Source organism: Phyllobates terribilis, unplaced genomic scaffold, assembly GCF_046119375.1.
Source record: "Phyllobates terribilis strain yellow unplaced genomic scaffold, ASM4611937v1 Scaffold_4__5_contigs__length_816908805, whole genome shotgun sequence".
Classification (NCBI taxonomy): Eukaryota; Metazoa; Chordata; class Amphibia; order Anura; family Dendrobatidae; genus Phyllobates; species Phyllobates terribilis.
Window position 1 is genome coordinate 3,830,547 of NW_027362764.1, and position 19,165 is coordinate 3,849,711.

Here is a 19,165-nt window from a genome sequence, read left to right on the forward strand (position 1 = left end):
TATTATGGGAGCACTGTGGATGTCACTGTTATTATGGGAGCACTGTGGATGTCACTGTTATTATGGGAGCACTGTGGATTTCACTGTTATGGGGCACTGTGGATATCACTGTTATTATGGGAGCACTGTGGATATCACTGTTATTATGGGGGCACTGTGGATGTCACTGTTATTATGGGAGCACTGTGGATGTCACTGTTATTATGGGAGCACTGTGGATATCACTGTTATTATGGGAGCACTGTGGATATCACTGTTATGGGAGCACTGTGGATGTCACTGTTATTATGGGGGCACTGTGGATGTCGCTGTTATTATGGGGGCACTGTGGATGTCGCTGTTATTATGGGAGCACTGTGGATGTCGCTGTTATTATGGGAGCACTGTGGATGTCACTGTTATTATGGGAGCACTGTGGATGTCACTGTTATTATGGGGGCACTGTGGATGTCACTGTTATTATGGGAGCACTGTGGATGTCACTGTTATTATGGGAGCACTGTGGATATCACTGTTATGGGAGCACTGTGGATGTCACTGTTATTATGGGGGCACTGTGGATGTCACTGTTATTATGGGAGCACTGTGGATATCACTGTTATTATGGAAGCACTGTGGATGTCACTGTTATTATGGGAGCACTGTGGATGTCACTGTTATTATGGGAGCACTGTGGATATCGCTGTTATTATGGGAGCACTGTGGATGTCACTGTTATTATGGGAGCACTGTGGATATCGCTGTTATTATGGGAGCACTGTGGATGTCACTGTTATTATGGGGGCACTGTGGATATCGCTGTTATTATGGGAGCACTGTGGATATCGCTGTTATTATGGGAGCACTGTGGATGTCACTGTTATTATGGGAGCACTGTGGATGTCACTGTTATTATGGGAGCACTGTGGATATCACTGTTATTATGGGAGCACTGTGGATATCGCTGTTATTATGGGAGCACTGTGGATGTCGCTGTTATTATGGCAGCACTGTGGATATCGCTGTTATTATGGGAGCACTGTGGATATCACTGTTATTATGGGAGCACTGTGGATATCGCTGTTATTATGGGAGCACTGTGGATATCGCTGTTATTATGGGAGCACTGTGGATATCACTGTTATTATGGGAGCACTGTGGATATCACTGTTATTATGGGGGCACTGTGGATGTCACTGTTATTATGGGGCACTGTGGATGTCGCTGTTATTATGGGAGCACTGTGGATGTCGCTGTTATTATGGGGGCACTGTGGATATCACTGTTATTATGGGAGCACTGTGGATGTCGCTGTTATTATGGGAGCACTGTGGATGTCACTGTTATTATGAGGCACTGTGGATGTCACTGTTATTATGGCGGCACTGTGGATGTCGCTGTTATTATGGGAGCACTGTGGATGTCACTGTTATTATGGGAGCACTGTGGATATCACTGTTATTATGGGAGCACTGTGGATATCACTGTTATTATGGGAGCATTGTGGATATCGCTGTTATTATGGGAGCACTGTGGATGTCACTGTTATTATGGGGGCACTGTGGATGTCGCTGTTATTATGGGAGCACTGTGGATGTCGCTGTTATTATGGGGGCACTGTGGATATCACTGTTATTATGGGAGCATTGTGGATATCGCTGTTATTATGGGAGCACTGTGGATGTCGCTGTTATTATGGGAGCACTGTGGATGTCGCTGTTATTATGGGGGCACTGTGGATGTCGCTGTTATTATGGGAGCACTGTGGATGTCGCTGTTATTATGGGAGCACTGTGGATATCGCTGTTATTATGGGGGCACCGTGGATATCACTGTTATTATGGGAGCACTGTGGATATCACTGTTATTATGGGAGCACTGTGGATATCACTGTTATTATGGGAGCATTGTGGATATCGCTGTTATTATGGGAGCACTGTGGATGTCGCTGTTATTATGGGAGCACTGTGGATGTCGCTGTTATTATGGGGGCACTGTGGATGTCGCTGTTATTATGGGAGCACTGTGGATGTCGCTGTTATTATGGGAGCACTGTGGATATCGCTGTTATTATGGGGGCACCGTGGATATCACTGTTATTATGGGAGCACTGTGGATATCACTGTTATTATGGGAGCACTGTGGATATCACTGTTATTATGGGAGCACTGTGGATGTCTCTGTTATTATGGGAGCACTGTGGATATCACTGTTATTATGGGAGCACTGTGGATGTCACTGTTATTATGGGAGCACTGTGGATATCACTGTTATTATGGGAGCACTGTGGATGTCTCTGTTATTATGGGAGCACTGTGGATATCACTGTTATTATGGGGGCACTGTGGATATCACTGTTATTATGGGAGCACTGTGGATGTCACTGTTATTATGGGAGCACTGTGGATATCACTGTTATTATGGGGGCACTGTGGATATCACTGTTATTATGGGAGCACTGTGGATATCACTGTTATTATGGGAGCACTGTGGATGTCTCTGTTATTATGGGAGCACTGTGGATATCACTGTTATTATGGGAGCACTGTGGATGTCACTGTTATTATGGGAGCACTGTGGATGTCACTGTTATTATGGGAGCACTGTGGATATCACTGTTATTATGGGAGCACTGTGGATGTCTCTGTTATTATGGGAGCACTGTGGATATCACTGTTATTATGGGGGCACTGTGGATATCACTGTTATTATGGGAGCACTGTGGATATCACTGTTATTATGGGAGCACTGTGGATGTCTCTGTTATTATGGGAGCACTGTGGATATCACTGTTATTATGGGAGCACTGTGGATGTCACTGTTATTATGGGAGCACTGTGGATGTCACTGTTATTATGGGAGCACTGTGGATATCACTGTTATTATGGGAGCACTGTGGATGTCTCTGTTATTATGGGAGCACTGTGGATATCACTGTTATTATGGGGGCACTGTGGATATCACTGTTATTATGGGAGCACTGTGGATGTCACTGTTATTATGGGAACACTGTGGATGTCACTGTTATTATGGGGGCACTGTGGATATCACTGTTATTATGGGAGCACTGTGGATATCACTGTTATTATGGGAGCACTGTGGATGTCACTGTTATTATGGGGGCACTGTGGATGTCACTGTTATTATGGGAGCACTGTGGATGTCGCTGTTATTATGGGAGCACTGTGGATGTCACTGTTATTATGGGAGCACTGTGGATATCACTGTTATTATGGGAGCACTGTGGATGTCACTGTTATTATGGGAGCACTGTGGATATCACTGTTATTATGGGAGCACTGTGGATGTCACTGTTATTATGGGAGCACTGTGGATATCACTGTTATTATGGGGGCACTGTGGATATCACTGTTATTATGGGAGCACTGTGGATATCACTGTTATTATGGGAGCACTGTGGATGTCACTGTTATTATGGGGGCACTGTGGATGTCACTGTTATTATGGGAGCACTGTGGATGTCGCTGTTATTATGGGAGCACTGTGGATGTCACTGTTATTATGGGGGCACTGTGGATATCACTGTTATTATGGGAGCACTGTGGATATCGCTGTTATTATGGGAGCACTGTGGATGTCACTGTTATTATGGGGGCACTGTGGATATCACTGTTATTATGGGGGCACTGTGGATATCACTGTTATTATGGGAGCACTGTGGATATCACTGTTATTATGGGAGCACTGTGGATATCGCTGTTATTATGGGAGCACTGTGGATGTCACTGTTATTATGGGGGCACTGTGGATATCACTGTTATTATGGGAGCACTGTGGATGTCGCTGTTATTATGGGGGCACTGTGGATATCACTGTTATTATGGGAGCACTGTGGATATCGCTGTTATTATGGGAGCACTGTGGATGTCACTGTTATTATGGGAGCACTGTGGATGTCACTGTTATTATGGGGGCACTGTGGATATCACTGTTATTATGGGGGCACTGTGGATATCACTGTTATTATGGGAGCACTGTGGATATCACTGTTATTATGGGAGCACTGTGGATATCGCTGTTATTATGGGAGCACTGTGGATGTCACTGTTATTATGGGGGCACTGTGGATATCACTGTTATTATGGGAGCACTGTGGATGTCGCTGTTATTATGGGGGCACTGTGGATATCACTGTTATTATGGGAGCACTGTGGATATCGCTGTTATTATGGGAGCACTGTGGATGTCACTGTTATTATGGGAGCACTGTGGATGTCACTGTTATTATGGGGGCACTGTGGATGTCACTGTTATTATGGAAGCACTGTGGATATCACTGTTATTATGGGAGCACTGTGGATGTCGCTGTTATTATGGGAGCACTGTGGATATCGCTGTTATTATGGAGCACTGTGGATATCGCTGTTATTATGGGAGCACTGTGGATATCGCTGTTATTATGGGAGCACTGTGGATATCACTGTTATTATGGGGGCACTGTGGATATCACTGTTATTATGGGAGCACTGTGGATGTCACTGTTATTATGGGAGCACTGTGGATGTCACTGTTATTATGGGAGCACTGTGGATGTCACTGTTATTATGGGAGCACTGTGGATGTCACTGTTATTATGGGAGCACTGTGGATGTCACTGTTATTATGGGGGCACTGTGGATGTCACTGTTATTATGGAAGCACTGTGGATATCACTGTTATTATGGGAGCACTGTGGATGTCGCTGTTATTATGGGAGCACTGTGGATGTCGCTGTTATGGGAGCACTGTGGATATCGCTGTTATTATGGAGCACTGTGGATATCGCTGTTATTATGGGGGCACTGTGGATGTCGCTGTTATGGGAGCACTGTGGATGTCGCTGTTATTATGGGAGCACTGTGGATATCACTGTTATTATGGGAGCACTGTGGATGTCGCTGTTATTATGGGAGCACTGTGGATGTCACTGTTATTATGGGAGCACTGTGGATATCGCTGTTATTATGGGAGCACTGTGGATATCACTGTTATTATGGGAGCACTGTGGATGTCGCTGTTATTATGGGAGCACTGTGGATGTCACTGTTATGGGAGCACTGTGGATATCGCTGTTATTATTGAGCACTGTGGATGTCGCTGTTATTATGGGAGCACTGTGGATATCACTGTTATTATGGGAGCACTGTGGATATCACTGTTATTATGGGAGCACTGTGGATGTCGCTGTTATTATGGGGGCACTGTGGATGTCGCTGTTATTATGGGAGCACTGTGGATATCACTGTTATTATGGGAGCACTGTGGATATCACTGTTATTATGGGAGCACTGTGGATGTCGCTGTTATTATGGGAGCACTGTGGATGTCACTGTTATTATGGGAGCACTGTGGATGTCGCTGTTATTATGGGGGCACTGTGGATATCACTGTTATTATGGGAGCACTGTGGATATCGCTGTTATTATGGGAGCACTGTGGATGTCACTGTTATTATGGGAGCACTGTGGATGTCACTGTTATTATGGGGGCACTGTGGATGTCACTGTTATTATGGAAGCACTGTGGATATCACTGTTATTATGGGAGCACTGTGGATATCACTGTTATTATGGGAGCACTGTGGATGTCGCTGTTATTATGTGAGCACTGTGGATGTCGCTGTTATTATGGGAGCACTGTGGATATCGCTGTTATTATGGGGGCACTGTGGATATCACTGTTATTATGGGAGCACTGTGGATGTCACTGTTATTATGGGGGCACTGTGGATATCACTGTTATTATGGGAGCACTGTGGATATCACTGTTATTATGGGAGCACTGTGGATGTCACTGTTATTATGGGGGCACTGTGGATATCACTGTTATTATGGGAGCACTGTGGATGTCGCTGTTATTATGGGAGCACTGTGGATGTCGCTGTTATTATGGGAGCACTGTGGATGTCGCTGTTATTATGGGAGCACTGTGGATGTCACTGTTATTATGGGAGCACTGTGGATATCACTGTTATTATGGGAGCACTGTGGATATCACTGTTATTATGGGAGCACTGTGGATGTCGCTGTTATTATGGGAGCACTGTGGATGTCGCTGTTATTATGGGAGCACTGTGGATGTCGCTGTTATTATGGGAGCACTGTGGATGTCGCTGTTATTATGGGGGAACTGTGGATGTCGCTGTTATTATGGGGGCACTGTGGATGTCACTGTTATTATGGGAGCACTGTGAATGTCACTGTTATTATGGGGGCACTGTGGATGTCACTGTTATTATGGGAGCACTGTGGATATCACTGTTATTATGGGAGCACTGTGGATATCACTGTTATTATGGGGGCACTGTGGAAGTCACTATTATTATGGGAGCACTGTGGATGTCACTGTTATTATGGGGGCACTGTGGATGTCACTGTTATTATGGGAGCACTGTGGATGTCGCTGTTATTATGGGGGCACTGTGGATGTCGCTGTTATTATGGGGGCACTGTGGATGTCACTGTTATTATGGGAGCACTGTGAATGTCACTGTTATTATGGGGGCACTGTGGATGTCACTGTTATTATGGGAGCACTGTGGATATCACTGTTATTATGGGAGCACTGTGGATATCACTGTTATTATGGGAGCACTGTGGATATCACTGTTATTATGGGAGCACTGTGGATGTCACTGTTATTATGGGAGCACTGTGGATATCACTGTTATTATGGGAGCACTGTAGATGTCACTGTTATTATGGGAGCACTGTGGATATCACTGTTATTATGGGGGCACTGTGGATGTCACTGTTATTATGGGAGCACTGTGGATGTCACTGTTATTATGGGAGCACTGTGGATATCACTGTTATTATGGGGGCACTGTGGATGTCACTGTTATTATGGGAGCACTGTGGATGTCACTGTTATTATGGGAGCACTGTGGATGTCACTGTTATTATGGGAGCACTGTGGATATCACTGTTATTATGGGGGCACTGTGGATATCACTGTTATTATGGGAGCACTGTGGATGTCACTGTTATTATGGGAGCACTGTGGATGTCACTGTTATTATGGGAGCACTGTGGATATCACTGTTATTATGGGAGCACTGTGGATATCACTGTTATTATGGGAGCACTGTGGATATCACTGTTATTATGGGAGCACTGTGGATGTCACTGTTATTATGGGAGCACTGTGGATGTCACTGTTATTATGGGAGCACTGTGGATATCACTGTTATTATGGGGGCACTGTGGATGTCACTGTTATTATGGGGGCACTGTGGATATCGCTGTTATTTGTCACTTCTGTGTGGGCTCGTTGTTATGTCGGTATCTTTCTGGGAGGATTTTGCAGGAGCAGGGGTTGGGTGTGTGGATATTTGGGGTGCGGACCTGATCCCTATTCCTTGAGGCTCCTCCACCATATGAGTGCATCAGAATAAAGCGGGCGGTGCGGAGCTGTGATAGTCTGGTACTTGTAGTGCTGCTCGGACATCTATGAAACCTCATTTGCTTTTTGTTTCTGGTCTTCACTATCTCTAATTGCTGTAAGTGAAAATAAACAATTTTCTTTATATTCAGATACTAAAAACTTTCCAGACCAAGCCCTGCTCACACAGCTGAGGATTTGTTACCTTGTATCAGTGAGGACCAGTGGTCTCCATCCTGTGACCCTCCTCCACCCCTCCAGGGTGTGATCAGGACATGATATAAACACAAGTTCCCATTCGCTGAATATTAGCAGAGATCTTGAAAATAGGGAAGAATTGAAACTCAAGATCTTATAAGAAAGATTATACAAGGTGAAACGTTATTTACATGGGACTGCACAGAGCGTAATGTAACATCCCTGAGGGTCTCATGTGCCTCGGACACTGTATCCCAATACCTGCACTGTATATGGGGGTGTCACATAACCAGACAGCACTGCACCCCAATACCTGCACTGTATATGGGGGTGTCACTTCACCAGACAGCAGTGTACCCCGATATCTGCACTGTATATGGCGGTGTCACGTCACCAGTCAGCAGTGTACCCCGATATCTGCACTATATATGGGGGTGTCACATGACCAGACAGCAGTGCACCCCATACCTGCCATGTATATGGTGTGTCACATCACCAGACAGCAATGTACCCTGATATCTGCACTGTATATGGGGGTGTCAAGTCACCAGACAGCAGTGTACCCCAATATCTGCACTGTATATGGGGGTGTCATGTCACCAGTCAGCACTGCCCCAATATCTGCACTGTATATGGGGGTGTCACATGACCAGACAGCAGTGCACCCCATACCTGCCGTGTATATGGTGTGTCACATCACCAGACAGCAGTGTAACCTGATATCGGCACTGTATATGGGGGTGTCAAGTCACCAGACAGCAGTGTACCCTGATATCTGCACTGTATATGGGAATGTCATATGACCAGACAGCAGTGTACCCTGATATCAGCACTGCATCTGGGGGTGTCACGTCACCAGACAGCAGTGTACCCTGATATCTACACTGTATATGGGGGTGTCAAGTCACCAGACAGCAGTGTACCCCGATATCTGCACTGTATATGGGGATGTCATATCACCAGACAGCAGTGTACCCTGGTATCTGCACTGTATATGGGGGTGTCACGTCACCAGACAGCAGTGTACCCTGGTATCTGCAGTGTATATGGGGGTGTCACGTCACCAAACAGCAATGTACCCCGATATCTGCACTGTATATGGGGGTGTCACGTCACCAGACAGCAGAGTACCATGATGTCTGCACTGTATATGGGGGTGTCATGTCACCAGACAGAAGTGTACCCCGATATATGCACTGTATATGGTGGTGTCACATCACCAGTGTTTTCCCCCGATATCTGCACTGTATTTGGGATGTACCCCGATACCTGCAGTATAATGTATAGCAGTGACATTTCTATATAGTCCATGCACGCTATGAATTCCCTCGTCCTGTATGTGGTGCGGATTGTAATTCCCGGTTTGCTGCAGCTCATTTTCCCTCTTTTCAGAACGATATTCGTCACCTGATGTTAGCTGTCAGATCACAAGCTGAAGTCTAATCTTCCTAAATCAACATATTACTCTTTTGCAATCATCATATAAACCAAGAAGGAAAAGTGGTAAAATTCTGTCAATCACAAGATGGAGACAAATGATGAAAACAATGGAAACTAAATATTAAAACTCCCGGGACTTACAGCCATGGCTGCTATCACTGAGGTCATTAAAGGGAATCTGTCAGTGGGATCAACCCTCCTAAGCATCTATATGGGCACGTAAGTCATAGGAAACTGAATAAAATGATATCTTGATATCTGCGATCCGATGTCTTATTCCAAAGAAATCCACATGGAACCAGTGGACGTTTCTCCAGTGTCCCCGGATCCGTTTTTCCACCCGACACCCCAGGCTGCATGCTGCTGGAGTTTCTGTGAGCCGCCTGCATGGCCTAAACCTGCTCCCGTAGCTGCAGCGTCTCCGGACCGATCTCCATTGGGGACATCATTGGTCGGTGATCATACAGGAGCTGCCGGCAGCGGATCCTGATGATTTGTGCAATCAGCGGCAGACCCTTCCTCAGACGAGCCATTAATGACCTCGGTGACAGCAGCCGAGGCCGGAGGTGGCGGGATTTCTGCACGAGGCTCAGACTCAACTGAATAAATCCAGAAGTTTTGAAAATGTAGTTTCTATTTCCACATCGTTTGCAGATCATGAACACGTGTCATCCTGTGATTTCCATAATTCCACAACTCTTCCTTCTCGGTGTTGTAATTTCAATGTTGAGGAGTGTATTATTATGACGCCTAAATGATACAGCTCCCTCTGCCTCTCTCGCAGCAGGAAATCTCAGCCTGCTAATTGTAACATTGCTTTTGCTCAGAGATACTTTTAATATTATACATACAGTAATGTTCATAATAATCGCAGTCCAGTATGACTGACCAGATTAATCACTGTGTTTGGTATAATTTCTATCACCTCATAAACAATTTCCCAGTTGGTGCAGTAGATTCTAGGAAAACCCCCAGACTCCGCATTCATGATCTGCAGGTTTCTGACTCTGTGTATCTGAATAATTAATTGTACGGGGTGAGTTCAATATAATAGCAGTGTGGAGGTCAATCAGTGAGGTCAATCATTCTGTGAAGAAACAGGAGTGAATCAGGTGGTCCTTATATAAAGGTGAAGCAGCACATGTTGTACATGCATTTCTCCTTGAAAGCCTGAGAAATATGGGTCGTTACACACATTGTTCAGAAGAACAGCGTACTTTGATTAAAAAGTTAATTGGAGATGGTAAAACTTATAAAGAAGTGCAGACAATGATTGGCTTTTCAGCTAAAATGATCTCCAATGCTTTAAAATGGAAAGCAAAACCAGAGAGACGCGGAAGAAAACAGAAGATTACCATCCGAATGGATCGGAGAATAGCCAGAATGGCGAAGGCTCAGCCAATGATCAGCTCCAGAATGATCACAGACAGTCTCAAGTTACCTGTGAGGACTGTGACAGTTAGAAGACCCCTGTGTGAAGCTAATCTCTGAGCAAGAAGTCCCTGCAAAGTCCTACTGTTAAAAAAAGACATGTACTGAAGTGGATACAATTTGCCCAAGAACTTATCACCTGGCATAAAGAGAAACGGAGAAACATTTTGTGGACTGATGAAAGTAAAATTGTTCTTTTTGGGTCCAAGGGCTGCAGACAGTTCTTCAGATGACCCCCAAACTCTGCATTCAGTACACCCTGCAGACAGTGAAGCATGGTGGTGAAGCGTCATGATATGGGCATGTTTCTCTTACTATGGTGCCGGACCTATTTACCACATACCAGGGATCATGGACCAGTTTACATATATTAAAATACTTGAAGAGGTCATGTTGTCTTACGCTGAGGAGGATATGCCCTTGAAATTGGTGTTTCAACAAGACAACGACCCTAAACACAACAGTAGACAAGCAAAATATTGGTTCCAGTCCAACAAAATTGAGGTTATGGAGTGGCCAGCCGAATCCCCGGACCTTAATCCAATAGAACACTTGTGGGGTGACATCAAAAATGCAGTTTCTGAGGCAAAGCCAACAAATGCCAAAAAAATGTGGGCTGTAGTCAAAGCCTCCTGGGCTGGAATAACAAGTAACAGGTGCCAGACGTTGGTTGACTCTATGCAACATAGATGTGAAGCAGTTCTAAAAAACTGTGGGTTTACAACTAAATATTAGGTTAGTGATTCACAGGAATTCTAAACCCTAAAAAAAAAAAGAAGAGACATATTGTGAGTTTGTAAAGACAAATGCAGACACTGCTATTTTTTAGAACGGCTCAATGTTCATTTTTTGCTATTTTCTGTAAAGTAGTTAAAATTATCTACATTTCTCTTCATGTTTTGAATTAGAAAACAGTGTGCAATGTTCCCAATGCTGGAAATAACAACTAGTATAAAGATTTTGTGCTTAATGGTTTTGAACACATTGCTATTATATTGAACACTACTGTATCATTAGGTGTAGCTGTGTTCTAGTGAACCTAGCAATTCAAATTAAAAATAGCGCCACCTACAGGTAAATGATACTGAAGAATTGCAATGGTCTAATCTGTATTAGTCTATGCATTGTATAAATGTCTTAAATTGATACCATTTGCTAGGAAAGCAATGCCCCACTGATCAGATCTATGGTGTATCGCCACCTGCAGACAGGTCTCAAGGACTCACGTTTCTCTTTTTTTCATTTCAGGTTCATCTCCAATCACTTCCACCGCGTCAACCCCAAGTAGTGAATCCACCACTCCCAAGTGTTTAAGCCCATTAGAGGAATCTCCATTGCCGAGCCCAGCATGCGCCCCCAGCATAGCCCTAGTGACTCCACGCATTCAGGCCAAAGAAGGACACAGACCGCAGCCAGAGGGTGCAAGCAGTGAAACTCCCCCTGGGAACACCCTTGGTCCTCTGCATCTTCCTTCTATAATATCTGAGGAGTCGCCTGTGAGCCAAGAGGAGGAGTCACAGGGAACGGAGCAACGTCGTCACGAAGAAGAAGCGCTGCACCCGGAAGCTCTGGACACCAGAATTGTGATGGGGGAAGAAACATCTTGTAGCTCTGAGGAGAGGGGGACTGTAAATAGATTGCACACAATGAATCCTGAGAGGGAGATGGTGTTCGGGGATGTTCTGGAGGAAGTAACATTGCACTTACATCACCCTAAAGTAGAAGGGATTTCAGGATGTGAAAATGACAAAGCCATTGTGTCAGAGTCCACCGATGATTTGCACTTTGGAGATTTTGCATTGAAAGACGAATTATTTTCTCAGGGTGAATCTGTAGCTGATGTGCCTTCATTTCTCAAACCCACCAAAGAGTCACCCTGCAGCTCCACAGGAGGTGATGCCCGATCCTTACAAGCTAAACTTGCAAGTACCGCTGACTCCGACCCGTACACCACCGCTCCATCAACTCCAGTAAAAACCCTGTACAGCCAGTATAGATACCATGCCTACACAAAAAGCCACCTCAACGAGGAGCATAACGACCTTGACAATGACAATATGTCTTCTCCTCCAACGTCACCTTCAGGATCCTACGTGACTGCAGAAGGAGGTAGCTGGGCCTCCTCTGTTACCTCCAGTGGCTCTCCTTCATGTTCCCCAAATTTGATGGCTGACGTGGACACCATTGAATCTCCCACCCCTTATCCAGATCATATGGTGGTTCATGAGGAAGGTCTATGTGAAGACCCTTGTTGTATGTCCCCCGATATGTTGGAAGATGAAGATATTCCAGAGCTCTACGACAGAGATATAGACCCTGAGGACTTCTCTCCGGCCAATGAGGATTTCATAGATGGGTACCATAGTGACATCCATTCTAGTGAAGAGGAAGAAGATGAATGGGAAACGGACTTTGCTCCATCCTTTACAAGCATCCCTCTATGTCCTGAATTCATGAACACTATGTCTTCTGTCACAACGCATGTGCAGGAGTCGCAGCAAGCGTCTCTAGCAGGCTGCTCTGCAAACCTTGAGAGTGCTCTACAGCCAACGAGCCAGCAAGAAATCCACACAGTAAGCCTGCCAAACACGGAAAATGATCACATGATTCCTGCTTTTATGCTTCCATTCCGAGGAAGCTTAATATTCGAGGCCGAATCAATGGAAATTACGTTATTCCCACAAGGAGAATCAGCTGATGAGCCCATCGATGGAGAAGAGAAAGAACAAGTAGATGAGGAGGATGATGAGGATGATAGTACCTCGGCCTCATATCTTCATTCATTGTCCGAGACGTCAATCAATGAAGGGGTCGATGAATCATTTGCTTATCAGGATGACACATCGGAGTCATCAGATTCAGCCTCTTATGATGGAGAAGAGGATGACAAACGCTATGGCACTGAGGAATATGCAGTGACAACAGACTCGGCTGCTCAGAGCACAGAGGGACCAGTCAGGGGCCAACACGAGTCTTCCAATTCTGGCTGTGAAAGTGAGATGGAGACATCATCTGATCTCTCCGACTCGGAGGGCGAATGTGCAGTGTTTACGGCTCTGGATATAAATGGTGAAGATCTTCTTGGAATTGAAGAACAAATTGTCAAAGTTAATGAAGCCACAACTGAAGAGAAAGAAGGTTGTGGTGAGGAGCAGGATGAAGGCATTGGATTACCCAATCTAGCACAAGGCTTTTCTGAAGATCCCTCTGTCACACAAGACGGCTCCAGCGAGCTTGAAGACTCAAGTGCCACCAGAGCTCCACAGGAAGTATGTGAAGAAGCCATAAGAAGCACCTTAGTACTTACAACCGAAGCTGAAAGGGAACCGGATTCTGAATTATCTCAGAACCTGAAAGACCGAGGAGGAGCGATGAGGACGTGGTCTGACAGTCCGGTAGAACAACAATCATCTTCATCATCATCTGAAATGGACCATATTCTTCGAGCTGGAATTGGCAATGTTGGAGAATGTTTGATTGCTTGTTTTGACACTGATGAAGAGCTGGATACTTTGCCACCTCTGTACACCTCTGTACAAACCCAGGAAGAGGACAAGACACGTGATGATGAGAATGGAAGGAGAACCTCCATGGCTGTGCAGCTGGCTGAAGATAGAAGTTACTTCATAGAGAAATGTGAAAATATTGAAGATAGCAAAAAATCTGATAAAGAGGAAAGTGACATTTCCCAAGGACCGGAGTGTACTGTAGATGCTGATGAAACTTATAGAAGGAAGTTAGAACCTGTTGAAATAGAGAGAACTGAAGTGGGAATTGCCTACGTAGAAGACACCGCCGATGAAGAGTTATTTGCATGCTATGAGTCTGAAGAAGATCCTGAAGAAATGAAATTTTTGGACCGACCTTCGCTCCTTGCCCAAATACAGAAACAACAAGAAGAAGCCACCAATTATATCACAGACCAACTGTCCCGTAACACGGAGGAAGAGCAGACACATCTCGATTCTGCAGCAACCAGTGCAGACAATGACATTGCTAACAGAGAACATGATAGCTGCAAGCACCAAAATACAGCAAGAACTAATAAGAAGGGACCCAATAGGTCAATCATAAGAGAAACGTCTTCTGGCTTGGGTGACAGCAAGTTGTCATTCACTATTGATCACAAGGACATCCAATCTAAGGACATAAGCTCTTGTGGGGAAACTGCAAGTAAAGTGGAAGACATCACTACAACAGATCATGTTCTATCAACGCATGGCATAAATCCACCATCATCTCTGAATACCTCAGAAGATCCTGCAGATCCAGTAGTCAGGTTAATTACAAAATCCAATGAGCAAAATTACCAGGATCTGCAGAGTATTAAAAAAAGTTCTTATTTTTCAGAAAGGGAATGGTTGACTCTAGGGCCTTCAAAACCCAATGAACCGGTAGCGGAGGACAACAAAGGAGCCAGTGGGTGCCAACAGGTTGATGGGTCCAGTGATATACATAACCACCCTATTTGTAAAGAACCCAATGAACCGGTAACGGAGGACAACAAAGGAGCCAGCGGGTGCCAACTGGTAGATGGGTCCAGTGATTTACACAACCACCCTATTTGTAAGGAACCACCAGACAGGAATGATGAGAAAACTGAAGATAGTTCCGAATTTCCCACCAGTGAAAATGCTAGTAATCATTTCAACACTAAGATGGACGGCAGTTTTACATACGATAGTCAGCCAGAACGTAATATTACAGTAACAAGTATTACACAACGAAGTGGACAACTCAACAAAAGCAATTTATCTGATGATACAACTGGTGAGGACAGGAGCATAGAAAATGTATCCCCTGCTGATGATCATCAAGACTCATGCATCTCACCAACTATCGGAGATGCTGCTAATAACCCTACGACCCTTCCGTCCTCTTCACTTCACCCAATTCTTATTTGCACTAAAAACCCATCAGAAAAGAATAGTTCAGAAAATCACATATTTATTAAAACCTCCCAAACATGTAGAGAATCCAAAGAGCAGGTCAAGCTGGTGCATAAGCAGTCAGGAGATGACTCATGTAGTCTTTCTTCAGATATCTTGGAAGAGTCTTCCGCTCGGCAACTAGAAGAAACTTATCACAAGTTAACAAATACTTTGCCAATATCAAAAGGAACGAGCACAGAACTGAGCTCAGTGCCCTCAGTCAGTGCCTTGTCCAAGCCAAGAGCAGACAAAATGGAGATCTCTGGAGATGTCCAAGAAATGACCAAGCTGCTCCAAGGTTCATTCGGTAAACTGGAGGCACTGGATCTCAGTATTCGATCATGTTCTTCAGAGGCACATACAGCTGTATCATCAACTGAAACTACCAAGGTCATTTATAGTAGAGATCTTGGCCTTGAGGTTGTAGCTCCATCAGAAAACAATACTTTTAAGGGGAATGATCTCGAGTCTAAGAGACAAAAGAAAACACAACCAAAAGTGAGGTCCGACCAGGTAGATAGAAGCCCCTCCAAAAAAAAGAAAGCTGGAGACAGGGTTTGTCTTGAATCTAAAAAATTACCAGATCAGTCATCCCAGGATGTGAAGAAAGTAAAAGAGAACCCTGAACAAGAGCGGAGGACCAGCAATATCCGCAACAAGAATCTAGAGCCCAAGCAGCAGAGCACGGCTAATAGTGACCACCGGGGTAAGCAGGCTAAGATGGACATTGACCGCGAGTTATTCATTCATGTAGCCCCCAAAACTGAAGCTGCTCTATCCTCTACTCTAGGCGCAGCTGTAAGTGAAGTGCCTCCTGTGGAATCTCTTCCCCTCATGACCAATGAGAGTCCTCAGAACCATCTGGCTGCTCCTAAAAATCTGGATTCCAAACAGCTTTCATCAGGTAATCTTACTTTGTTGCCAACTACACCAGGTAAAGGCCACATCATATAGATCAGACCTGCTACATGCACAGTATGCCCCCCCAAACCTCAGACCCTGCAGTATATAGCGCTGTGAATGAACCTTAGTATACTGGAATGTACGGCTGTGGCTCCTCCTCTTCCATGACGCAGCGTAGTCGTAGTCAGAAGACCATCCTGGGGAATGGTCTCTCTTATATATCGATTCAAATTTAATATCTATGTAATTTCATGCTATTTCCAGCAGCATCTGAAAGCAGCTCCACAACCCCCAATCTGACCACAGAGCCCCCCTTTATCAGCCAGTGTCCAAGAGCCCGGCAGAGCCAAGAGCCAGTGGGAAAGAAATCCCAAGTGATCTGCCCTCTATCTGAGCTGAGCTCCTCCAGTGACAGTGAGCTAACGTCTCAAGGGCAGGAGATGCAAATGATGCGGGAGACATCGGCAGTGACCTTGCTGGGCATCAGTAAACCTCTGCTGGGGCAACGAGGGTGTGAGAAGCTGAGTCACAGAGGTAAGACATGATTCAGAATCTAATCAAGTATCTCTATATGCAGGGAGCTCCCCCTAGTGGTGGCTGCCGACAGAATCTTATCATGTATCTCTGTATACAGGGAGCTCCCCCTAGTGGTGGCTGCAGACAGAATCTTATCATGTATCTCTGTATACAGGGAGCTCCTCCTAGTGGTGGCTGCAGACAGGATCTTATCATGTATCTCTGTATACAGGGAGCTCCCCCTAGTGGTGGCTGCAGACAGAATCTTATCATGTATCTCTGTATACAGGGAGCTCCCCCTAGTGGTGGCTGCAGACAGGATCTTATCATGTATCTCTGTATACAGGGAGCTCCCCCTAGTGGTGGCTGCAGACAGGATCTTATCATGTATCTCTGTATACAGGGAGCTCCCCCTAGTGGTGGCTGCAGACAGAATCTTATCATGTATCTCTGTATACAGGGAGCTCCTCCTAGTGGTGGCTGCAGACAGGATCTTATCATGTATCTCTGTATACAGGGAGCTCCCCCTAGTGGTGGCTGCAAACAGGATATTATCATGTATCTATGTACTTCATTACTTTGATGCAGAGGGCAAATTGCAACTATTTTCTATAGGGGAAAATTGTGTTGTAAATATGAATTTATCCTGATTATTGTGTGATTGCACATCACTCCCCCGTCACCTCCAATGCCGCATTGTCCAGTTTTTAGGAAGGTTAATAAACTGCTGGATCTTTTACCGGCAGCTTTTTCTTCTGAATATTTCTCTTCGCTCCAGGTTCCTGTAATGACACAGAAAGTAACGATGAATCGCTCCCAGAACTGGAAGAAGCAGATCTGACCGAGCCCCGGACATCGTCCAGCCAGGTACAGCCCGCTGTCTAACCTCACTGACTCATGATATACATGGGGTTGTATACGTCATATACATCATGTGCAGAATTTCTAAAGTTACATGTGAACATAGTCTTAGTGGTAAATGGACACATCCCTGTGAGTATCTAGACTGGGTGAGCATTGCTGTAGTGAGTCGCGGTAGATGCAGTCAGAGAAGTCACAGAGGTAAGAGGTGACTGTAACTGATGGAAAACAGCCGTGAAGGGACGATGGCCGATGTCCTGGAGTAGACGTGCGGCAAAGTCTGACTCCATATTACTAGATATAAGAGGATATAACAACCATACAAATATGCCCAGGTTATACCAGCATGTTCCATATCACTATATACAAGAATATCTGTAACTTACACTAGCAGTGCATATACAACTGCTTCTCACTAAATTAGAATATCATCAAAAAGTGAATTTATTTCAGTTCTTCAATACAAAAAGTGAAACTCATATTATATAGAGTCATTACACACACAGGGATCTATTATATAGAGTCATTACACACAGAGGGATCTATTATATAGAGTCATTACACACAGAGGGATCTATTATATAGAGTCATTACACCCAGAGGGATCTATTATATAGAGTCATTACACACAGAGTGATCTATTATATAGAGTCATTACACACAGAGGGATCTATTATATAGAGTCATTACACACAGAGGGATCTATTATATAGAGTCATTACACACAGAGGGATCTATTATATAGAGTCATTACACACAGAGGGATCTATTATATAGAGACATTACACACAGAGGGATCTATTATATAGAGTCATTACACACACAGGGATCTATTATATAGAGTCATTACACACAGAGGGATCTATTATATAGAGTCATTACACACACAGGGATCTATTATATAGAGTCATTACACGCAGAAGGATCTATTATATAGAGTCATTACACACACAGGGATCTATTATATAGAGTCATTACACACAGAGGGATCTATTATATAGAGTCATTACACACAGAGCGATATATTATATAGAGTCATTACACGCAGAGGGATCTATTATATAGAGTCATTACACACAGAGGGATCTATTATATAGAGTCATTACACACACAGGGATCTATTATATAGAGTCATTACACGCAGAAGGATCTATTATATAGAGTCATTACACACAGAGGGATCTATTATATAGAGTCATTACACACAGAGGGATCTATTATATAGAGTCATTACACACAGAGGGATCTATTATATAGAGTCATTACACACAGAGTGATCTATTATATAGAGTCATTACACGCAGAGTGATCTATTATATAGAGTCATTACACGCAGAGCGATCTATTATATAGAGTCATTACACGCAAAGCGATCTATTATATAGAGTCATTACACACAGAGGGATCTATTATATAGAGTCATTACACACAGAGGGATCTATTATATAGAGTCATTACACACAGAACGATCTATTATATAGAGTCATTACACACAGAGCGATCTATTATATAGAGTCATTACA

At 44.3% G+C, this 19,165-nt stretch overlaps 1 protein-coding gene across 4 annotated transcripts in view; it reads left to right on the plus strand.

The window, feature by feature from the left end:
• The window catches only part of LOC141264771 (uncharacterized), a 69,264-nt gene that overhangs the window by 36,529 nt on the left and 13,570 nt on the right, over positions 1-19,165 (plus strand). For 3 of the 4 annotated variants that reach the window (XM_073677062.1, XM_073677064.1, XM_073677065.1), the window contains exons 2-5: positions 11,680-16,068; positions 16,153-16,266; positions 16,530-16,799; positions 17,560-17,648. In XM_073677062.1, coding sequence (XP_073533163.1) covers positions 11,680-16,068; positions 16,153-16,266; positions 16,530-16,799; positions 17,560-17,648 — 4,862 coding nt within the window. The remainder of the gene's footprint in view (positions 1-11,679; positions 16,069-16,152; positions 16,267-16,529; positions 16,800-17,559; positions 17,649-19,165) is intronic. The other variant, XM_073677063.1, reaches the window with a different exon arrangement.